At 54.1% G+C, this 24,428-nt stretch overlaps 1 protein-coding gene across 6 annotated transcripts in view; it reads right to left on the minus strand.

Annotated features, from left to right (window-relative positions):
- Window positions 1–242: 242 nt before the first annotated feature.
- Window positions 243–24,428, minus strand: part of CNTFR (ciliary neurotrophic factor receptor) — a 38,583-nt gene continuing 14,397 nt past the window's right edge. For 3 of the 6 annotated variants that reach the window (XM_072841733.1, XM_072841732.1, XM_072841734.1), the window contains exons 3-10: window positions 18,119–18,206; window positions 13,715–13,948; window positions 6,529–6,646; window positions 6,188–6,354; window positions 4,860–5,023; window positions 1,469–1,649; window positions 894–1,062; window positions 243–805 (exon numbers count right to left, since the gene is read on the minus strand). In XM_072841733.1, coding sequence (XP_072697834.1) covers window position 805; window positions 894–1,062; window positions 1,469–1,649; window positions 4,860–5,023; window positions 6,188–6,354; window positions 6,529–6,646; window positions 13,715–13,948; window positions 18,119–18,203 — 1,119 coding nt within the window. In that variant the 5' untranslated portion in view covers window positions 18,204–18,206 and the 3' untranslated portion in view covers window positions 243–804. The remainder of the gene's footprint in view (window positions 806–893; window positions 1,063–1,468; window positions 1,650–4,859; window positions 5,024–6,187; window positions 6,355–6,528; window positions 6,647–13,714; window positions 13,949–18,118; window positions 18,207–24,428) is intronic. The other 3 variants (XM_072841730.1, XM_072841728.1, XM_072841731.1) reach the window with 1 other exon arrangement.

Consider the following 24,428-nt stretch of genomic DNA (forward strand, 5'->3'; position numbering starts at 1 on the left):
CCAGCCCCAGACACATCTGCCTGAATGCTCTCCTGCCTCTCCCCATCTATATGGAGAGAACGGTCTCTCTCCAACTAGAATGTCTTCCCTCCTCCAGGTCTAGAAAGGGAGGGATCCTTAGAAGAAGGATACCCTCCCAAAGTGGGTCTGTTCCAAGGACTCATGAAATGGTGACGTTTAATGAGAACCCCCCGCCCTCCCACCCCTGTATATACATCTATAAAAAATTCAAATACAGCAAGTTACCATTGAGTCAGACTAGAAGGGATGATAGGGCATTAAATACTGTGGGGTGGGAGCAGGGAAAGGGGAAGGTCGTACAAAATGGGCACAGGTAGGGGAGTGAGAAGTGTGGGCACTGGGGGGAGGGGGATGGCTGGGCCCCCCCAGCATCAGGAGCTTATAATCTGATGGTGGCAACAGAGACCCTGGGACAAACAGGAGGCTGGGGCAGGAGGAGAAATTATGGATGTGAGGCGTTCCCCTCAGACCCCCCCAAGGGCTCCTGGGAGTCGCTGGCATTGGAGGGTCCAGCCCGAGGGGCCAGGGTGGGGGTGGGGGGTCTTTGGTGGGTGGGTTAGCTGCAGGGTCCTCCTCTCCTGGGGGAGGGAGGAGGACCAGCGTGATGTGGCAGGGAGAGGGGGTGGCAGGCCCGGGCCTGCCGGGGTCTCTACAAATTATGTTTGAAGAGAATGCAGAAGGTCCTCCTGCCCGTGTGCAAAATAGAAACTGGGGTCTGCGGGCTCAGCTCCGGCCTCCTGCTCCTCTGCAGGTGCGCTGGCATGTCCTCACGGGATGCCGGGCTCTGGGGAAACAGGGCAGGGGACCGTGAGGGATGAGGGTGGGATGGGAGTCCCTTCAGGGTCCCCTCTGCCACCCAGTCCCACACTTACCAGATCAGGAGACTGTTGGCAGTGGCAGCAGCAGCAGCCAGGGCCAGAGTTACAGGGACATGGATCAAGAAGGGTGCTGAGGGTCCTCCACCGCTGCCCAGCTCCCCAGGGTCACAGATCTTCGTGGTGGGTGGGGGTGCCAGTGAGCTGGTGGTGCTGGTCGTGGTCTCTGGGGAACATGGGGGGAACTCAGGGCAGGGCCAGGTCTGCAGCCCAACCCAGACAGATCTGGGGGGTCGAGGCACATTGTTCCTGCTCCCTGTGTTAGACCCGTGCTGCCTCTCCCATCAGACAACCCCTGCTTCCTCTCTCAAACATGTCCTGCCTCACCCATCAGGCAGACCCTGCTTTCCCAGGGCTCAGAGATGACTCCTCCACCCAATGGTCCCCCACCAAGAATGTCCAGAGAGCAAGGACCAGTAACAGCTCGGGCAGGACAGACAGATAGGAGTGTGGCAGCCACAGCATGCCTCGGGCAGAGGCTCTATGGCTCTAAGTCCTGGGAGGAGTTGGAAGGTGCTAGACAGAGCCTAGCCCACTGAGAGAACAGGGGGCGGGGCAGAGGGGGGGCTCACCCGGGGCCTGGGCCTCAGTAGTGAGGTGTCGTGGCTCCTCAGTCCAGGGCGTGGCATGAGCAGCCACACTCCAGTCACTCCACGTCCCAATCTCATAGTCCTTGGCCGCCACCTGGATGATGTACTCCTTCCCGGCATAGGCATCTGTGATGGTGTGTGTTGTGCCATCTGACAGTTCTACCTGCAGCCAGACCATGGGATGGGGGTAGGGGGTCCTGGGGGTCAGGGGAGTGAGGCACCCCCAGAGGAACTGAGAATACTTCAGGGGAGAGAAGAATGAAGAACCCCCCTTGAGGAAAAAAGGACTTCCCTGGGGGAGAAAGAGGATAGTGAGAAAATTCCTGAAGGAGCATAAAGACATCTCAGGGAGGAGACCCTGAGGGAGGAAAGAGGATCCTGAAGGAGAGTAAGAAAACCTTTAAGGAGAATGGGAGCACCCCCCAGGAGAGCAGGAGGAGGACTTTGCTCTCCGCTGTCATCCCAGCACCCTCACAGCCCCCAGCAGGAGCCCTGACCTCAGTCTCTGCCTGGAAGTGACAAGAGTAACAGGGAAAGAGCGGGGATGGTGATGTGCTGTCCTTTCCCATCAAGCAGGAGTTTAGAGGGAAGGTTATAAACACGGACATGGAGTCCAAGTTTTAGCTCCATCCCCTCCCAGCCAGGTGACCAAGTTACTTAACCTCCATATGCCTTGCCATCCTGATCTATAAAATGGCATCGGTGATCTATCTCACAGGAGGATAATGAAGACCCTGGCACATGGTAAGTACCAAACACACGTCAGCCAGCTCTGTCATTATCATGGGTTCTAGCTCAGAGCCTGGCTTCCCAGGTGCCCCATACACCCATGAACCTGGCCCCAAGAAGGCCTCAGGATGGTTATCACCCTGCCTGAAGCAGAAGGGGCTGGAGGTGGCGGCAGCTCCCAAGCAGCAGGACAGCTGCACCATTTCCTCCTGGAGGCATCGCCACCCCACCCCCCGCCCAGGCCAGCCCTATTCTGCTGGTCTTCCCCCACCCTTCAGGCTGGCTTGCCCGTCCGACGCCCCTCCCTGTCCCAGGCTGGGCTCTGGTTCATCTCAGCGGCACCCGCCGGCTCATTAAGCCTCCTCGTAAACAGGGGCAGCCGGCAGGGGCGGAGGAGGGGGCTGCTCTGGGCCACGTCTGGCTTCAGGGCTTTTTTGGTCCCTGTTCCAATCTTCCTTCCCGGAAAACTGGGGTCTGGGTTACCTACTTGACAGGCTGTATGTGCACACATGTGTATTCATGTGTGTGAAGGTGGGTCTAAGTAGAGCAGGAAGCCCTTCCAACAACGCCCCCTCCCACCCCCATCTGTGGCCCTGAGGCAGGAGACACTGGTAAAGGTCAGGGTCAGGGTGAAAGTCATTTGGGGCTCAGACCTGGGCTCAGTAAGTCCTACTCCCAGCCCAGGAAGATCGGTGGACTCCACAGACTCTCCTCCCCTGGAGTTGGGGCCCAGTTCCTCTTGGTACTCTATGCCCTTTTGCCCTCCAAAGACCCCCTCTGGCTAAGTATAGAGGGACAGAGCTATAGAGAGCAGATCAAATTACTACCTCATTTGTGGGCTTATGGTGGGCACCATACACTTCCAGGAATATGGCCCAGGAGCCCAATGCTTTCCTGGCAGCCACATCTCCTACACTTGGGCCCTTCTTGCTGGTTGTGACTGATCCCTTAATCCACACCCTTAAGAGAATTGCTCCTCAATTGGCAGGAATTCTCTAGTAGCTGGCATTTGCCTAGCCTCAGAGTCCTCTATGCAGTCTGCTGTAGCAAATGTCCGTCATACCCTTCAGCCTCCCTGCTGAGTTAGGGCCAGAGGAGAAGATGCAGGGAACCCATGCTGGGTCCCAGCACTTGTCCCACCTTGTCCATGCTAAGAGAGCTCCTGCCAGACCCCATGGTGCCCATTCTTGTAAATCTTGGCCTGTAGCTCTCCTTTCCTCTGGAAAACCCAAGTGATGTTTTTCTCTGCTCTCCCCTCCCTACCCTCTCCCAATCATTCACCTGCTTCTCTCCAATATAAAGTATCAGGGAGAGTAAATTCTATGTAGGGCGAAAGTCAAGTTCAAAAGAGCCATAAATCTAGCCAACTGCAATGCCAATGAGATATGGAATAGGGCAAGCACGTGCCACATGTCATACATGTTCTTAACACAGAGTCCTCCTACTTTGTTCTGCCCTCATCAGTGTGGGGGTCAGTTCTGTAGTGCATGGTCTTGGCATGTCAGTCAGATGCATGTATGGAGTGTGGTTCCTGCTGGGGACCACGTGTATGTGTACATGCTCCCGTGTGTGGTGGGCGGTGTGCCAGGTCCACTGTGAGGCGTGTGCGCTGCGATGCGCAGGGCTGCTGCCTGTAGCTCGTTAGCAGGGGAGGGGGGCTTGTGAAACTAGACCCTGGTTATTAGCAATGCATTAGGCGCGGGCAGCTGGCCAGGCAGGAGGGACTCCGGACTCTGTCAGAGAACATGTTAGCAGCCTTTGTGGGGGCCAGGCCTACAACCCGGACAGGCACCCTGGAATCAAATTACACACTTTAAAGGCTAACTGGAAGGGAGGCATAAGGAGATGGGGCTGGAGCCTGTGGGTGGGTTGACCCCTGGGTACCAGCCTGGGTTAGCCTGTGAAGCACCCTTCGTAGCCCCAGTCCTAGCCCACAGAACTCACGGGCTAAAAAGCATGCCTACACTCTGTAGCCCAGGGCTATAAAGGAGAGAGAACATTGAGTCTGCCCCAACCCGCTGGCTGCTCCTCAGAGCTACTGTAGTGTGATCAACATGCCAGACCACAGCCTGACCCCATACCAGCCCTTATCTATCCACCGCTTCATTCTCAACCTACGTTACCTTGTGACTTGTGACCCTGAGCTGACCCCCAGGTTACATCTGACTTTGGAGCCCTGACACTAGTCATGGCCTGAACTCATACCCTGGAACAAGTTTGACTCTGCAGCCTGATTTTGATCCCTTGAGACCTTGAGACTATGGGGAATGTCCTGTCCCTTGGGTCCAGCACAGGCCCACAGCCTGGGCCAGAGTCTAAGACGGAGATGCCCGATCAGGACAGAGCCAGAGTTAAGGGAAGAGAAATACCACCTGCCCCGCCTGCCACCTCTCTTCTGGGATTTCTCCCCATTACCCTGGGAGCCACAAAAACAGATGGTCCCATCACATACGGAGGTCACGGGGAACCCTTTAGGGCTTCAGAGTAAGATACCTTCCTCAGCCCCATCCACCCTCCCAGGCCCATCTGATCCTCCAGGCTTCACCCTGGAACAGCTACCAGCTGATATGGGTGCTATGGATACCTCCCATGCCACGTGGCTCTGATGCAAGCACTTGGGATGTAGGCAGGGGCAGGCACTCACATGCTGCCACTGGTCCAGGATGAGGGGTCGGTAGCGCAGAAAGAACTTGAGAGGAAAGGACTCAGGGTCAGGCCAGGTCGAAGGGGTCTGCCAAGTCACCTCTAGCCGGCGAGGGTTGCTGGGTACCGGTCGGGCTACCACATTTTCTGGAGGGTCAGGCTTCACTGTTAAGGAGACACAGCCTCATTACCTCACTAATCTCTGGGAACAACCCCAGTTTATCAACCCCAGTCACCATATCCACCATCTCACATCGCCAACCACTGTGATAATTGTCATAGTTGCCACCCCTCTTCTCTGTTGTCAATTCTGGCAACTACCATTAACAACCGTCTGATTATTTCCACCTCTCACATCCCCGTCACCACCAAGGACTGTTGCTACAGTCACGGTCACCAGCTCAGGATAGTGGTGGCCCAAATTTCATCCCATCATCCCAACCCCATGCTCATCATGACCAGCATTCCAATTACCAGGTCTGTATAATGGCTCCACCATTATCAGCATTACCTCCATTGTCACCTGGATCACCCCCTCCTGCACCAGCATGATACACTCCCCTCAAACTTGGCTTTTCACCTCAACTCTTCCAGTTCCAAACTGAGACACACTCTCCCCTGGAAGAGTCTGGGTTTGAAGCTGCTCTGTGGGTCAAGGTTAAAAGATAGTCCACAGGTGCGGCAGATCTGAGTTGGAGGCAGGCTGAAGACCTGATGGGAATCTAAGGGCCCACCTCATGTAGAAACAGTCTGGGGGACTCAGCCATGGTATGGAGGGCAGACAGAGGGTCTGGCTAGGATGGGGTAGGAGCAGGCAAGGGTTCTGGCTGGAATGGGGCAAGAGCAGGCAGGAGGTCTGGCTGGGATGGGGTAGGAGGAAGGAAGGGGTCTGGCTAGGGTGGGGTAGGGGCAGGCAGAGGGTCTGGTGGGGGTGGGGGTGAGGGCGGTATCTGTCCCAGTCCTGTCTCCTGTTCTGACACCTCATTCATCACAAGCCGTAAGGAAGCCATTAGTGTGGGGTGGGGGGGAGGCTGCAGCTGCACAAGGGTCTGGCCCAGCCTGCCCCCATCCCCCTCCTGTACTCTGGGAGCCAGAGAGACGATGGAAGAGCTGTTGGAAAGGTCTCTTGGCCCCTGCAGGTAAAGGGCATTCACTCAAATGTTCACAGGTATATATATACCATGAATATACGTGCACATGTATATATATGCCACATATACCTATGCACACATGTGAATATCCCACCAATGCTCAAATACACCTCTGGCACACATCCACTTACATACTCCCACTGGAGTACGCTGCAGGGACCACCCCCGCCCCACGCACCAATGGTGAACTCGTCGAAGGTGATAGCTGTGGCGTTGTGGCCCAGGGCATTGCTGACACTTATGGAGACCTTGTACTTGATGGTGGAGAACAGGTGCATGTAGCGGATGTGGCAGCGGTTCTTGAGGGCTGGGTCCTTCTCACAGACCATAATTTTGGAGCCATGCCTGGGGGAAGGGTGAGGCCCAGGCACTGTTACCAACATCAAGGGTCAGGTGGGGCAGAGGTTGGGGGAAGGTCAAGCCCAAGGCAGACTAGGGTCTGGACTGAGGGCATGGTGGGTGGTTCAAGGAGAGGTCAGAGGTCAGGGTTGGAACTGGGTCACAGGCAAGTCTACTCACAGCACAGTCACATTGAAGGTGTTGGGGATGTAGGTTGGGGTGGGCAGATGCCAGCTGCAGTAGAAGCCCTTGGGGTAAGTGTTGGAGCGGCAGCTGAGCACGGGCTCCCGCGGCGGCACTGGGGGGTGAGGACAGCACGGTCAGGGTATTCTTGGAGCTCGTCCCTTGCACTGGTGTGGGGACAGGTGGGCCCCAGAACCCCAGCTCTCCCCCTTCAACCCATCAGCAATGCCAGAGGTTGGGGAGGGGTGGCTGTCAGCGAGGGTCTGAGGCTTCCCAGGCTGCAGAGAGCCAGATGTTTAATTAAAGAAAAACAAGGGCTATATGAAGAGGGAGCCCCCCCCACCTGCTCAGTGGAGGTGGGGACTGTGGGGAACCGGGGGCTGTGGGCCTCAGCTCATCAATCACAGGATGGAGGTGATGTCTGGGGGAATCGGCCCCAGCCCCACATCTCCTGACACGTTGTGTCCATGCACAGAGAAAAACTGCAACAGAGGCTGAGGGCGGGATGGGCGGGTTGTCTTGACTAGGTCCTCCAGTTGCTAGAATAATCAGAGTGTACGCCCTGGAGAAGAGTCATCCTAGGCTTCCCCAAGTAGAGATTTAGACGCACAAGGACAAGCCTGGTGGTGCCACAGGAACAACAGCACTGGGTGGCTATGCATGTGTGTATCTGTATGTAGGTGTCTATAGGCACAGGTATACATGTTACATGCGTTTCTGTGACAGCAATGACCCATGATGGAATGTAGGTCCGTGTATAATGGGCATAGCTCAGAAGGTGTATCCCTGTGTGACTGCATGTGTGTGCATATGCCTGTTGAGAAGAAGCTACTGTTCCCTTGGTGTATACCCCACCTAAACCCTAGCTCCCAGCTCCTCCATCACAGACCCTTTAAAGAAGCCCCTTACTTGATTAGCAGGTTAGCAGCTGTCTGCAATCTAGAATGGGGAGTCCTAGAGAGGGATAGAGACCTGCCTGGGATCACACAGCAAGTCAGAGCTGGAACTAAACCCCAGGATGGGGATACCTACTTACATGACCACACATACACACCTGGGAAGTCCTTTCTGCTATCTAACCACACTTCTTGCTGCTGTGAGTACTTAGCCCAGCTGTCCCACCCTCAGGCATTGGGTAAGGCGTGAGGACAGCCGGCTCAGGTTCCTGGAAGGAGGCAGCTTCTGTGATCTGACCCAGGCAAGGAATGTCCGTCAGTGGCTCCAGGGACACTGACACCTCCCTCCTGTGTCCCCCCCCCGGCCCCACCCCCTGCCTGACAGGTGGACAGGAAATGGGAGGGGGGCAGTTCAATAAGCCAGGGAGCTAGGGACTGTGAAAGGGGGAGTACATGTCTATGCTTGCCGAGTGGCCATGGTGACATATGGGAACTGTGGGCTTTCGTCCACAGTGTACACGGGACTGTGACTGAATTTGATTGTGTGTACACAGCCAGTGTGTATGAAGTATATGTGTATCAGGGTCGAACCCCCAAGGCCCAATCTGGCTTTGCAGCAGGAGATAAGAAAGGGTCAGAGAGGCATCTGGGAAGCTTGGGTGTAAGTAGCAGCTAGAGTGGGCTACACTGTGGGCAAAGGTAGCTCCATGCCCCAGGCCTGCAGGGGAGAGCCAGAGCCCAGCTGAGCCCCCACAGGGGCAACTTGCATTCTATCCACTGCTGTCTGCCTCCTCTGGGGAGCCTTCCTGGCTCTGTGTCCATCTTGTGTCTGTTCCATGTTCATCCTGTGTGCCTCTCATATCCCTTCCCTATCTGCCCAGGGGCACAGAGGCATGGGGGTGGGGTGGGGGGTGGCCAAGGACACAGGAAGTGCCTTGTGGGGGCCTGTAGGCCAGGCCAGAGTTGGCAGCCACCCCAGGAGAAAAGGACATTCCGAGGTCGGCTGAGAAGCCTCCACTCCCCCTCCTGCCACCACCCCCCCTTATCCCCACAGCTTCAAAGGAGAAGGGTGCTGGGGGTGGGGTGGGTACTGAAGGCTGCAGAGTCAGCTCCCTGCTGCCTGGGACTCTTTGGAGGGCAGAGCGGGCCATGGCACTGGACTCACAGCCCCCACCCCCCAGCTAGGCTCCCTACTAACCAGTCCCCTCCATTCCCTCTGACCATCTTCCCCCTCAAACCAGTTCCTCTCTGACTGGGCAGGTCATGGGGGACCAGGGGGCCAGGCAGGGCTTTGTCTGTCATCTGGCTACTCCTGCCTGGCCTTGGGCCCTGAGTAGGGAAGGGCTTGGGTTTCCTGACAGGGACCAGGTTTCTCAGAGGGAAAAGGAGGAAAGAAAAACAAAGAAAGGAAGAAAAGGAGTGACTTGCTGCAGCTGGAGCCCAGCTGAGGGGCCGGGTGGGCGGAGGTGGGGGTGCTGTGAGAGACCAAGTGCGAGGTTGTGGGACAGTGTGCGATCAGGCCTGTTGTGAGTATGCTGCAAGATGGGGGAGAAGCTGTTTTTAAGACATTGCAATTGTGAGGCTGTGTGTTAACTCCGAGAGCCTTCGTGTCTGTGACTGAGACTCTGGGCAGTTGTGTAACTGTGCAGTTGGCTATGTGTGACTCCAGGCAGGCTGTTTGATTTCAAGACTGCCTGTACGTGTATGGCTGCGGGGTTGAGGTACCCTGAGAATACGTGTAGGTGCGCCATTGCATCTGAAACACAGTGACAGCAAGACTACATACCTGAAACACTACAGAGGAGGTGAAGCTTAAGCCTGAATATACTTTTCAAACTGTGTGTGTGGGAAAGTGCTCAGAATTCCAAGTGTGTTCACATGTATGAGCTAAACACCACATGAGAACATGTTAGAGGCTGTGTGTGAGTACAAACTCATATGCACATGTGTCGGGTCATTCTCTGGGCAAGTGGACATACTCCTGGATGCCCAGGCATTCCAAGTTGCCCCTCGTGGGGGCTCCTAAGATGGCCAAGTGACTGTCTCAGCCTCAGATGTCCTTGGGTCCCATGCGGGCCATGTACGCGTGTGCATGTGTGCGTGTGCCCCCGCTGGCCCAGGGTTTGTTTGTTTTCCTCCTAATTGGCTTGTTTTTCCATGTCCAGCCCACCAAACCGCATGTTTTTCCTCTCATCTCGCCAGCCCGCCTGGTCTGGAGCCCCCGGCACGCACAAGGCCTGCCCGCTGGCCCAGAGAGAAGGAGGGGCAGGCTGCCCACACCCCTGGCCAGGCCAGATCAGGCTGGGTGGAGCAGAGTGACCCTTCCAGCTCCAGCCGTGCCCAGGTCCCACCCACACTCCTCCTGTCTGGCATCAAAGCCCATGGCCTGTCCCAACCTTATCTCATGAAATCTCTCAAGGCACCCCAACTTCTGGATTCCCAGATGCCCTTCTGCCTCCCACCTGTCTTTTTCCCCCAGACATCTTCATCCACAAGCTGCTCTTTCCTTCTCAGCCAAATGTGACTGAGGGGGAAGCAGTGCTGAACCAGAGGTTCAGAGTTCCTGTCCTGACCAATCAAATACAGATATTCAAAAACTGGACAAAGAACTGTCCATCTAAAATTAGTAAATTACTCTGATTTATTTTAGCTTAAAATCAGAAAGACACTGAATCAGCAGTGTCTAGTAAACAAAAGGATGCTACTAACAGTAACCCTGAGATCCTGTTTCCTAATGTGGGTGGTCCTTTCATCATGCAGGGTGAGGGACTCCTCTGAGCTGTTTGTGAGCATCCACTGGAGGGCAGGGAGGTGGAGTAGGAGAAAGCAGTGCAAGGATAAGTCTGGTAAGGGGACTTTCACCAATGGGGCACCTGCGTGGCTCAGTGGTTGAGCATCTGCTTTTGGCTCTGGGCCTGATCCCAGGGTCCTGGGATCAAGTCCCGCATCTGGCTCCCCACAGGGAGCCTACTTCTCCCTCTGCCTATGTCTCTACCTCTCTCTGTGAGGTATTCTCATGAATAAATAAAATCTTTTTTAAAAAGGGAGGAGCTTTCAACAAGATATTTTTATGATCAGTTTCGTTGGAAATAGAAACACGAAAATCTTATATGTTTAGGATAAATATTAAGTAATTTTTGGCTTGGATAACTCACAAATCGGGGTAACTTTGTCCTGTTCTCTGAGTGTTGGCTAGAAGAATAATTTGATATTGAGTGTTGCCAAACCCAGTCTCTTGTTACTAATATAAAGTGACTGAGACAATCATGATTAATGTCCCTTGTTCCTCTGACCAGCTCTTTAGAAGCAAATAAGGCAATGAGAGATAAGTACCTGTTACTAATGCTATGGCCAATTCACAGCCAACTCTCCTCTGACAGGCAGAGCCTAGGGAGTGGTCACTATATATATAAAAGGTCTGGGCTCTGGTCACAACATGGCATCTGTGGGCATGTCCTGTGGGTGCAGACTATAGACATCACTTCTAGACCCAATTTCCTTCCAATAACCTCTCAAAGATCAAGTCATCGGGAATAAGGCTGAGGGTCACCAAGGCCTAGCCATCACGGCCAGCCTTGTCCATCCTAAGGATTTTTGGACTCAGATTGAGAAGACAGAAGAATACTGTCAAATTGGTCTTATCCTTCTTCCATGGCACTCAGTGTATGACATTTTATCTGTGTAAGAACATGGAGCTAGGCTGTGTTCTACTTCCAGTGGACCTCATGGTGGGCCAGGATGAACTCAGGTAGGCTGGTCCTGTATTTCTCAAGCTGGCCAACAGGGGTCACTCCACCCTTGGCTTGAAACTAAAACACATGGTTATGATTGCTATCTTTCCAGTTTGAACACACGAAGGCTTTTCTGTGTGAAAAGGAATATCCCCAGCAAAACATATTTTCACCCCTCCTCTAATCCCACTGGTGGGTCAGTGTTTTGTGGACGACCATGAGCAACCCTTCAGTCTAACATTTCCAATGGTTGTCCATACCAATTTCCTGCTCCCAGGTCACTTAAGCATTTCCTCCCCTCAGCAGCTCCCAGGGAATAAAGAAACCATTCAAAGAAAATGGGGTGCATCACCCAAATGGGCTGAAGCCAGAAAAACATGAATCTTTGGCTTAAGCAGAAAAGAAATGGAACTATTTTCAGAATATTCCGGTGATGGGTGCCTGCCCAGCTGACCCTCAGCAACATTGATAAGCTCATTATTCCAACTTCTCCAAACCTGTCTTCTGAACTTCATTCACTCACTCTTCCCTCTACCTTCCTGTTGGCTCCTTCTTATCTTTTTGTGGCTCATTTCTCTCCATCAATCCTTTATAAAGTGATAGTCTTCAGGGTCCAGTTCTGGGTCTTCTTCTCTTCTCATCCCACAGTCTCTCCCCCTTGGCCATCTCTGCACCCGCCCCCCCATGGCCTTTCTCATGCCATCCTCAGCCCAGGCCTCTTCTGAGCCCCAGACCTTCAGATCCACTGGCTATAGCGAGGACCCCAACCCAACATACCTACAGCAGATGGTGGTGGTGCCACAACAGATCCCTGGCTCATATCTGCTGCCCTCTTCTGCAGTTCTATGTCTAAGAGCTTTCATTGGTCACCAAAATCTGCATTGCCTGCTGAGGCATCAGGCCAAAAATGCGAGGGAATTAAAGCATCCCTGCCCCCACCCCAGGAGACTCCTTCAACCAAAGACTGGGCAGGAGTTAGTGTATAAACTTCTGAGCTCCCTTCCCGCTCAGGCACAACTCCCAGGTACATGTTCTACTTGGGCTCTCAGTTCTCCCATGGTGGAGCTGCAGTTGCCCAGAAGATAACTGGATAACTCCATCTCTCTTGGTCCTCTAAAATTCCTTCTTCTGTCACTTTCTCACTTCCTTGCGGTGTTTCTGCCATCTGACAAACTATTTGCTATGAATTCTCATCTTGGGATCTGATTCTAGCAAAACCCAAAATAAGATGACTTGCATACTACTGTCCAAATAGAACACATTATTTTCTTTTAAGTAGGTTCCACACCCAGCATGGAGCCCAACACGGGCCCTGAACTCAGGACTCTGAGATCATAACCTAAGCTAAAATCAAGTATCAGATGCTTAACTAACTGAGCCACCCAGGCGCCCCCAGAACGCACTATCTTTTCTTCCAATGACCCTTCCACCTTGCCTCTGTTGCAGCGATTGGTAACATTAGCTGTCTTGACTCTTCCTGCTCTCTACTCTCCTGTCCTCTCTACCTCCAATCTACCACTGACTCCTGGAGATACCACCAGGCCCTTTCAACTTCCCCAACTCCGTGCCCTGATCCCTCATCCTCATCATCTCCCCTGCATCTAGCAACAGCCTCCTTCCTGCCCTAGCATTGCCCCCATGCAACCTGTCTATGTTCATCATGAGAAGGATCTCTTAAGAACATGAGCCTGACCATGTCACTCCCTAACTCCTAGGATCGTGATTTGCCCCATCCCCTCCTTTAGCTCCCTTCCCCATTTACACCAGCCCAAGGGGCCCTATCATGCCCTCCCAGCCTCTGAGCCTACAGTCACACTTAGCTCTCTCCCAGAAGGGAGTTTTTCTTTCTTTTTTTTTTTTTTAAAGATTTATTTATTTATTCATGAGAGACACACAGAGAGAAGCAGAGATGCAGGCAGAGGGAGAAGCAGGCTCCCTGCAGGGAGCCCGATGTGGGACTCTGACCCTACATCCTGAGATCACGCCCTGAAGGCAGGCGCCCAACCGCTGAGCCACCCAGGTGTCCCCCAGAAGGGAGTTTTTCAATGTATCCTTGGAATCTCCCAATCTCATGTGCCTCCCACTCTAGGAAGTGTTCTTTCTTCCCTGGAGCCTCCCAGAGTGCCTATTCCTATACCTGCATAACTAGCTCCTGTGCAAGCACACAATGGAGTGGGATCACTCTGACTTGAAGCTGTGACCCTGGAATTCCTCCCTACCAGGCCCCAGAAGGACCAGGTCCTGCTATCCTTCCTCTGCCTATCTTGTCATAAGGAACATGATTTCTGGATCTCAAAGGCCTCTGGCATGGGGTGGGGGAGTGGGCTGGGGGTGGGATACATGTGCAAAATGCCCAGAGTTCTGGACTCAGTGGGAAACACTGGGCTCAGAGGTCAGAAGAGAAGGCTAGGATAGGATTAGGGAGCAAAGGTCAGGGTTCTGCAGCCCCCCTCCCCAAAAGGAAGAGGACTTAATCTGGACCAAGGGTCTAAGCCTCACTGACAATCCTCTTGAGTGAAGTGGAAGGTCAGATGAAGGGTTGGGACCAACACTTACAGCCCACATGTAGGAGGACTTGGTGGCGCAGGTGCCAAGAGTCACGGTGGAAGCAGGCGTAGAGGCCGCTATGGCCCAGTTCCAAGCCATGGAGCACAAGCTGAGAGCCGTTGAGCAGGTCAAGGGCCAGGTCTGTCCCATTTACCCGCCATGTCACTGCTGCATCCCAGTTTGCTGTCCCACATGGCAGAGTCACATCTGAACCTAGGCGCTCATACTGCACGTGGGGTGCTTCTGTGAGGGGGTAGGGAGAGCACAGGGCAAAAGTCACAGGTCAGAGCCCTGCCTTGGTGCCACAAGGTCAACGCGCATGGATGAGAGCCTATAAATGAGAAGTCTAGGCCAAGAGGCTCAGTGTCTGATGGTGTGTTGGGAGATGAGGAGTGTGTAACATTTCTCTGTGGCTGTGCTAGCATACAGGTATGTGAGTGTTTCCAAATTTGTGTGTGTGAGTGTGCATGTCTGGGGATTTTATGTGTGAATGGGTGATCTTCTGTGTGTATGTGTGTCAGAGAAAGTTTGTGTAGAGTGCTGAGAGGAGTTAAATCTCAGTGAAAACCCAGTTTGCCTCCAGTCACTAGGTCCTTTAGAAAGTTTTCTTGACCTCCGTGACCCTAACCTCGCCCAGCCCCAACCACTGACATCTGCTACCAGGCAAGCTGGAACTGAGGGGCCCTACTTCTGGACTCCTTTCTCTGTCTCTTGTCCCTATCTTGGTCTCCGTCCTGCCTGTCTCCTTCTCACTCTCGCCCCCCTACAAACTGCCCCTAACCTGCCCCACTTCAGCCATCCAGGCCTCCACTTCAGCCATCCAGGGCTCGGGTAGCAGCAGTAGGGAGATCCAGGATGGGAGCCCTAGGGAACTCCTGGCAGCTATCAACTTTGTGAGACAGGAACTGCTGGGGTTGGGGGGGGGGGGTGGCGGGGGAGTGCTGGGACAGAGAGAGCTCTCTGACCATTCCTCTCCTGCCCCCAGGAGGGGCCTGTCAGAGCCAAAAGCAAACCCCAGCCCTGGCCTCGGCAACCCAGGCGTGATGGACTGAACCCAGGAGACTGGAAGGGAAGGGTGGGAGGGAGCACCTGTCGAGAGGCAGCACTAGGTGGGGGAGGTGAACAGGACACAAAAAAAATCGGAGACACAGATCTACAGACAACTGAGGAGAGGCAGGCATGCAGAGCCGGGTGATGTGAATCTAATCTCCTCATTCCTCATCCTGCCCCCCAACCCTGGAAGGACAGATGCTTCCCCCAGTCTTGGCCAGATCTGTGGAGTGAGGATGGGAGGGGAAGAGCGAAGCAGGAGGGGGGCATGGGTGGAGGGGGGGGCCTGCGGGATCCCTCGTTAACACTCGCTTACATCTCCCCTCCAGAGAGCCACCCCGCTGAGTTGGGGGATTTTCAGAGGCAATTCCTGTTAACGAGCCAATTAACTTGGGCCAGTGGCCTCTTAATTAGACTTGTTAACACCACCAGGACTGCAGGGGGCAGGGATCCCCCTATGCCACCAGCCACCCCCTTCCCTCCATCGCGGCCCCCTCCCCAGTACTGCTCTTCTCTATGCTGGAACATCTGTCCCTGCTTGCTGCCTCTGCCACCCTTCCTGTCTCAGGGGCTCTCTGTGTCTTCAGGTCCCCCGCTGCCCCCCACCCTGCTGCCTGCCTCTGTCTTGCCCCTCACTGAGCCTCTGGTCCCTGTCCCCTGTTGGAGGAGAGGGAAGCAGGAAACCCAGCCAGTCTTGACCACTTGTCTGTGGGGCCTGGGACCAGCTAAACAAAGGATGAACGGCGGAAGGGCGGTGGCTGGGGGCCTAGGAGGCCACAGCTGTGAGGCTGGACCAGAGACTGAATGGGGACCTCCCCCCACCAGAGGCCCAGTGTCCAAGGCTCAAACCATAGAGCTCCCCCAGTCCGCCAGCCCTAGCCATTGAGCCCCCCCTCCAACCTCCCCTGTCAAAACCTGGAGCTTCCAGGAAACATGCCAAACCCCTCTCTCTGAACCCCCCCCCCCCAGTACAGACTCTGCATCCAGCTGCCTGAGGAGGAGGCTGAAAACTGACCGTAGGGGAGGGGGTGTGGCCACTACGATCTCAGCGGTGACGCAGCAAAGCTGACCAACAGCAGCTCAGGACTAACTTGAACCCAATGTGGTTCTCTCATATTGCTGGGCAGGTACAGCCACAAGATGAGGAAACAGCCATCCGACAGCACAACAAATATAATGACAATGCGCTAACACTCCCAAGTCACCCTGTCTGCCTCAAAAGGGAACAGAAACACAACCTGACAACAATGACAAACCAACAATGTAAGGGCAGGGCAGGAATGAAAACATGACAATGCAATGACAGAAGACAACCACAGGCCATATGCAGAGGTAGAGGGGGCAACAGGACATGACAATCATGTGAGACACACACTGCCACAAATGCTACACTAACACAATAACAGCAATACACATAGCCCTGCAAAAGCTCCAAAGATGGCAAGGATTTAATCCTTTGTCTCTGGACAGTTCTCTTCCCGCCCTGTGGGTACCCCTACTGATGTGCTGTCCATTTCAGAAATTAAATCAAGCAGCAGGGGGAGGATGGGGTTCTTGGCCTTGACGCGGTGACAAATGCTCCAAAGAAATCAGCTGTGAAAAGGTTGTTAGAAGCCAGGATGAGAGACAGAGACAGGATGAGGTCATGGACATGGAGAACACAGAAGGACAGAGCTGATGACTCCCTCACACCTGCGTACATGGGCTCACATGGGGACCACATGCCGGAAACAGTCCCCCTGGGCGTCCTAAGCAACTTCACATTGCCACACACATAGGATGAGGACAGTTACCACAAGAAGAACACACACACACAGCACAACTGTCCACAAGGTCACAGCCACACAGAGACACAGTTCCACCTAAATGGCTAACACCTAATACAAGATGATCACATGCATATACACAGAGGGCACTGTCACCCAGAGGCACACTTACGCATAAAGGCACAGTCTCACATCAGGGAGACAATTTGACAAGGACCCAAACATACAGAGACAGAAACAGAGAGGAACTATCTATTACACAGAGTACAGTCTCAATCACAAGGATAAAGTCCCACAAAGAGCATGGTCACACATAAATAGACAATGTCACACACAAAGCACAGCCCCCAAGGATACAACCACACAGAGAAATGCATTCGAACAGGGATGTGGTCTCTCACTCATGCACAGAACCTAATGGACAAGGACAGTTATACACGCTCAGAGATGTGGACTTAACGCTCAAGCCCTTGGTCACATGTGACTCTTGCCTTTACCCAAAATACAGGGCAGGAGCCACACCAATGGGAGGTCTAAGCAGATGAGACCAGCAACCAGAACCTCAGACAGACTGCCTGCAGGTGGGAGTTAATGGGCTAGCCTGGTGGTCCTTTCAGTCCCTGCCCACTGGGGAGCAACCCTGGGGTGGGTAAGGTTCTTTCTGGGTCTCAATGTCAGTCTCACAAGAAACAAGCCACAGAAGCCTTGATCCATTGCCCTCCTTGAGCCCATAGCCTTGAGGGTGGCAGGATGTGCTGTATGCCTAGGCCGCAGCAGTGCCTCCACCCTCTCTGCCTCTACCAACTCAGCCAAAGTTGGCAGGGGGCAGGACCCACCCAAGGGGAGAACTCCCTACAACTTAGAGCTTGTTCAAGGAGATTCAAGGTCAGACCTGACACTTGATATAGCCATGGGAGGTGTTGCCTTAAATGCAGTTTGAGCACTGGTGGTCAAGTTAAGAGGGCGCCTGTTTCCCAGCAGGGGAGGGGCAGGATCTTGCTTGGTTGGCTATGGGAAGAACTCAGCCCTCACTGCACAAATGCTAGGGGGAGGGCAGGAGGCTGTCCCCTTCCTTAGTGTGCCAGCCCTCTGGTCATCTTGCCCGTCCCACATCTCGTTCTCAGTCTACCATCTCTGTCTCCATCTTCCCTTAGGGTAAGGGAAGATAGTCTCAGCCTCTGTCTCTCTCAGTGCCTTCCACTGCACTCCTCCCACAAACTCCCATTTCAAGTGAAATCCCATTTCAAAGATACTATAGGGCCCTATCCCTGGCAGCCCCCAACTCCCAATCCACCCTCCTGTACCCTACATCCACTCTAGTGGGAAGAGGAACAGATCATCAAGCCAGAGATACCACTGGCACAGGACCACATGGAGTGACTGGAGAACTGCGTATAAGACAACGTCAGTGGGTCACCCAGCATATCAGTGTTATTTAACTCCTGGATGTTCGTGTGGGATAATGCCAGCATGTGCCAGTGTGTGGTCGTGGGTGGACGCACACAGCATGTGTTGAGGATGGTTCATGCTCAGCTCTGGGTGGAGGTCAGCCAGGAGCACCACTCCGCCCCCCAGAATCCTCTCCTCCCGCACTCACCCTGAGGACTGTGTCTCTGGGCGTAGACCACGGCAGCAGCGGCAGCGAGCACAGCACAGCAGGCCCACGGGACAGGAGCAGCCATCTGCTGGGAGAAATAGGGTTGGCGGGGGAAGAGGTGGCATCAGCCCAGGCAGGAACCTCCTGGGGACCCCCTCCCTGTTCTCAGGCAAGACTGGGAGATCCCAGCCCTAGAGCTAGGGCACCTTGACCCCAAATGCCCTTCTTAATGGGGCTCAGGATTCTCTTTCAAGCAATAAAAAGCAACATTATTGGCATCTGTAGGCAAAGGTTTGCTAAGATGGTAGAAGGCAACCTACAGTGGTTTGTTGTTCGATAAGGCTGCTGGCTGCAGGATGTAGTCAACCACGGATGAGTTATGGAACATTGGTAATGCTAAGGCCATTTTTCTAAAAAAAAATAATAACTTTACTGGTGAGGTTGGCTAATTAGCTATAAGCATTACAAACTGAAAGGGTAGTATTTGAACTTAACAGGAGGTCTGTAGTTCTCCAAATTGCCTTGAATGGAAGGCCCCCTGCTGTGCTCCTGGGAAGAGAGCCTAAAACCCGGATGCTCAAAAGCCCCTTGGAGGCTCTGAAGCCCTAATATCTGCACCCCCCACCTCTCCATGAGCCTTGCCACTGGACTCTGGGATGTTCACAGCAGCAGGGTAGCAAGGTCAGATGTGACTTTTGCTTTAGTGTACAACAACCATGAGAGAAAGAGGGTATTCACATGTAAGTCCTTGTCAGGGGCCCCAGCCCATCCTTCACCCCAACACATGCCCCAGGAGCCTGAGACCCTCAGCCCAGATGTGCCTCAATGTCTACACATACCTGTGCAGGTACACAAAGCATAGTCAGAATGTCCCCAGAAGCCAGCATGGATCCAGGGGCCCCCTAATCTGTTGTCCTGTTTCATGGGGTAGATCCAGCTGCCTGCCCCCCACTCTACACCAGCACATGATCACAGGGAAATAACTATTTCCTGCAGAAAAAAAAAAAGCCTCAAATATGACTCTCCGATTCCAGTGTAAGGAGAGAAGGGGACTGTCAACCAGACAGGAAAAGAGAGCTAGAGAAAAATACTGCCAGACACCCAACCAGGGTGAGTGGTACTATCAGAGATATAGCCTGACACACCGCCAATACACTGCCCGAAACAACCAGTGTCCCAGAGAAAGAGCTCCACAACAGCTGGAGATATACTAGGATACAGTGTGAGGCACAATCAGATAAAGCCCGAGAAACAGGGAGCTATCACCAGATAACCAGGCAGAGGCATGGTCAGAGAATAACTGACCCACAACCAAAGGATCCACCAGAAATACTATAAAATGCCTGGCTAATGCAAGCAGACATACCACCAGAGAAAGAGCAAGAAACACAGGCACAGAAACCATCAGTGACATAGGAAGAGAGCTAGAGAGACTGTCAGAAACCTTGCCAGAGAAATTGCCTGACACACAAGCAGAGAAATACCAGAGAAACAGATAGACACAAACAGGCATACACCCAAAAAAACAGCTAGAAAGAGAGCCAGAGACATAGCCAGATGCTCAGTCAGGAAGTATCCACACCACTAAAAACACTGCCAGGGACACTCAGACACACAGACACACTGCCAGACACAGCCAGAGACACTGTCAGAAATACTGCCAGACAAACAGCCAGACATACAGCCAGAGAACTGCCAGAGAAACTGCAAACAGAGCTACAGAGCAGGGAGGAGACAAATGTGGGTGTCAGCCTGTAGCAGTGAGTGGGAGAATTGGAGAAAATCTGACTTCCGGGGGCTCCTTTATGGGATAGGGCTCCTGCCTGCCTATGGCTACACTTACCCCTCAACAGGCAAGTACCCCCCAGTCTGCACCTGGTTTCCTCTAGCCACAAGAGCAGGTGCTCTGACCGCCCCTCCCTGGCACAACCTGTCTCTCTCCAGGCCCCATGTGGCTTTGGCCACTCCTCCCCCATCAGTGACTCCCAGGGCTTTAGCTACCACTTGGCCTAGCTACTGCTGACCCTCAGCCACTTCCCTATCTTCAACTACTCCTCAGGCCCAGAAGGTTAAGACAACGGCCAATGTCAGTCAGCAAGGAGTAGGGCCAGGAAATGAACCCAGGGACTGTCTGAATTCAGAGGGAAGGAAAGAGGAAGGAAGGAGAAAGAAAGAGAGGCAAGAGGCTACAGGGCTACCTGGTTCCCCACCTCAACCTCAGCATGTAGCCCTCAGAGGCTCCCCCACCATCTCTGCCATCTGTCCATGCCTTTCTCCTCACAGCCAGGAAGATACTCTAACTTCAGGGCCAGGCCCCACTGCCCACCACATGGGAGCAGGAACCAGGGCCTGGGAGGCAGAGGGAGGGGAACAAGGTTAGATCTCAAGATGGAAGAGGGACAGTGTGGCCGTCTGCTCCCAGCTCATTCTTGCTCTCAGTTGGGAGCCCAGGGGCAAGGAGATAGCCTGGCATGAGTGTGCATGCATATAAGCGTGCACGTGCACACACATGCCTGTGCACATACACACACACACTCAGGCCCCCCTCAGGGGGAGGGGTGGCTTCTTCATCAAAGTCGCCTCCATCAGCCCGATGAGTTACTGTAAGGGCCGGGCCCTGGGCCAACGGGGCTGCAGCCATGGGAGACGGGCGCTGCCGAGAGAGCCAGAGCCGAGTGCTGCAGAGAGTGGGGGATGGGGTACCGAGACAGACACAGCATGGCTGGGGCACCCAGGAAAGGCAGAGACTCAGGGAGGGGGCGGCAGAGAGGCAGGGAGAGAGGGAAAGCCATGAGGCAAGACCCAAGGGACAGGAAGAGACCAAAATGCGGAGAAATGGGAGAAGAGACCCAGGAAGAGAGAGAAAGGGACCACAGGGGATTGGGAGAGATTCAAGGGCAGAGGAAGGGACAGAACCAGAGATGGCCTCTGTGCTCATCCTGGAGCATCTCTCTCAGCTCCACGAGTTCCCCCAGTGCAAAGGGAGGATGGTGTCGGTGCAACCTTCCTGGAGGAGGCTGTAGAGCTTCTCCTCCAGGCGATCCAGGAGTGCAACCAGCCCCCAGGGAATAAGGGTAGACTAAAACCCCACCCTACCCCACCCCATCTCTGCCCCTGTAGATCCAGAAAGCCCTGAGCCAACTTCCTTTCAGAGTCCCAGCTGGGTCCATTCCCAGGTAGGGAGGCTGAGGCCAGAGGCATTCAGGCTATACTCCCACCCTGCCCTAGCTCACCTCAGGCCACCCATCCCAGGGCAAAGAGCATCCTCCCCAAGAATTTTCCAAGTCCACACCCCATGGCTCTGGGATAGATCTGGAGGATAAATCCCATAAAGCCTCAGATAGGGGCTATGCAAACTGGCTGAAGCTCTTTGTAGATACCGCCATGGATCGGCCTGGCCTCCAGCCCCACCCCCACAATGAGGAGGCAACAGAGGGCACTCCACTGACTTGAAAGGAGGCCAGTACCTAGCAGCCCACGCCCTCTGTTAGCACAGGGAGCCCAGCACCTCTCCTGACAGAATCTCATAGTGTCATCATCATACACACACAGGTGACACGCCAAGAGACAAACCGTTGGCCCCCAGCTTACTGTCACTGTCTCACTGTGACACAAAGACACCATTACACAGTGGGAACAACACCCAGTGAAGATGACACAAGTGTATAGTTGACAATGACACACAGGTGTTGACAGTCATTACAGTGACCATGCAGTGGGTGACAGTCATAAACGATGACAGCAACAAATGGGGCAATGACACCTGTTGACACAGACACAATCACAGATGGGGCAATGACACCTGTTGACATGGACACAATCATAGTGATGGTAACCTCAGAATCAAAAATGCAACAAAATCAACAGTCACATAGAGTAACAATCAATGACGGTACATCCACAGTAACACAGGGATGTTGACAGACTCAGTAACATGGATAGTCACACAGAATAATAGTGGCCTACAGTAAGATGGGCACCATGAAGGCTGACAGTCATTAGCAGTGACAGGCTTTAGATTGAGGACCTCAATGATTCAGTTTGAGTCTGGCTTAAGATCCAGGTCCCAAAACCCCTCTTGCAAGCCCCAGCAAGGTCTCAGGTGCCCTGTGCCCCCAACCCTCACCACCTGACCAGCTGAAGGCAAGACCTGAGGGAGGGGAGGTATGAGTTTGGAGAGCTCCTATTTATCCTTGCATAAGGTTACACAGGCCCAACTCTCAGGAATCCATGCCACATTCAGAGCAGGGGTGGGGGGTCTAAGCATCACTGGCTGGGGCCCAGCTCTAACTATGTGTGAGTGTTGATGTGCAACAATATGTTCTGACTTTAGGGTGTTAGTTAATGTGGGTGTGCTGAGGGTCAAGTAGGCTCAATCTGGTCTGAACAATGAATGAACAGGCCCGTGTGATATGCCCCAACATTGAAATCCAACTAAAGTCCCGACCTGCACTAATGACCCCAGGGTCTAGGACCAGGATGAGGTCAGCATTCCTATCTGAGCATGGCCAATGTGACATCTTTACAGATTCTAGTCCACCTAGGTAACTCCAGACTCCAGAATCCCTCAGTGTGAGGAAAAGACACTTTATCCTGGGACCTTGCCCCCTTTCCCTCTTCCCACAACAGCTGTAAAGGACCCATCCTGAGAAAAGGCAAGAACATAGTACAGGACACAGCATGGACTATATGACTCAAAAGCCTGGGGAACTCTAGAGGCCTCAGACCTGCAGAGGAATTAGGGTGGAGCAAGGAAAAGAGACATCTTCACTTGGAGGTGGAGAGAGAAAAATCAGAGAGCAGTGGCAGAGGCAGAGACAAGGATGTGGTGGGCAAGGAGAAGCAGCACTGGCCGAGGGGGAGCCTGGGAGAGACAGGGCTGGCTGGAAGCTCCAGGAGGGGGAGGAGAGGCTAAGACCAAGAGGCCCCCAGATCCCACCAGGCCTAGGCAGCCTGGACAACGTGGGTGGTGGGGGCGGGGGCAGAGGCCTGAGCAGTCCAGAGGGTGTTGGGGGTATATAGGCTGAGGAGGGAGGCCTGGCCCCTGGCAGCTGGCCCTGCAGACCCCTCACCAGGGAGGGGCATGGGCCGGGGTCAGGGGCCAGCTCCTGGGTCTTGGGCTGGCTGGCCACTGGGAAGGCTCCCACCCCTGTAATGTCTCTACCTATCTCTGAGTTTCTTGTCTCTGGCTCTTTCTCTCTGAATCCACACCTGGCCCTCCTCTCAGCTCTTGGTGCCCTCACCCCAAAGGGCATAGGAGCCATGCCTGGGTTCAGGATTCAAGCCTTATCTCCTCCTGGATGTATCTCCACCCACTCCAGGGTCAAGCCCCAGTATTCAGAGGAAAGGACCCCACCCAAATATAGGCCCCCTTCTCCCCCCATAGAAGGGGGCAGGAGAAGCTCAGCACCAGTGGGAGGGGGGCCAGGAGGGAGGCAAGGGGAGCAGTCCCCCAGCTCCAGTCGCTGGCTGAAGTTGTGGAAAAGCAGGCGGCCCAATGTGAGTGAGTTGGGGGGGGTGGGTATCCGCACCTGCTGTTGTGACCTCCACAGCCGGAGATGAGGGCCTGGGGGGGACAAGATTCCTATGGATTTTGGCAGCAGCCTGGACTCTGAGTGCTCAAACCCCCCACTTCCAGCCTCTTGCACCGTGGGGACCCTGAGATCAGCATGTGCATGCCCTGCTGCACGTGTGTGCAGGCGTGTTGTAGGGGGAGCCTGGGGCCTTCCCATGATGGGCCTGGCTGGGCAGCAGGGAGGTGTCTGGGGGAGGTGGGAATCTGAATCCTACCAGCCCATGCCCACAATGTGGAGCCCTGCTCAGAGCTCTCCATGCTGCCTGGCGACCTGGCATGGGCTTGAATGCACACATATATGCAGGCCTGGGCTACAGCAACCCTCTAGGTGCAAAAGGTCTGGGCTTTCTCCCTCAAAAAGTCATCTGGACCAGCCCCCTGCCCTTCAAATGGAGAAAAGGAAAGAGCAGATAAGCATGTATCTTCCCTTTGGGCACATGGCCTCTGGACAACTTCACAGAACCTCGTGTACAAGCACCAAATCCCCTATCTCTTAGCCCCAGTCCAGGGTCTCTTCTGGCTTCTAGAAGAATCAGGAGGACCCCTCTACCTAGAAAATAGAGCCATGCACCAGTCAAGTTAAGTTCACCGGAAATGGGGGATGCTCTTCTTGGAGGGACAGACCCTACAGCGGGAGGTTAGACAGCTGGAAGAACTCCCATTCATGATGGGGGATGGGCAGAGCACTAGGGTTCAGTGAGATTTCCCTTAACTAGGGCAGGCGGGGGGGCGGGT

Source organism: Canis lupus, chromosome 10, assembly GCF_048164855.1.
Source record: "Canis lupus baileyi chromosome 10, mCanLup2.hap1, whole genome shotgun sequence".
NCBI classification, from domain to species: Eukaryota; Metazoa; Chordata; class Mammalia; order Carnivora; family Canidae; genus Canis; species Canis lupus.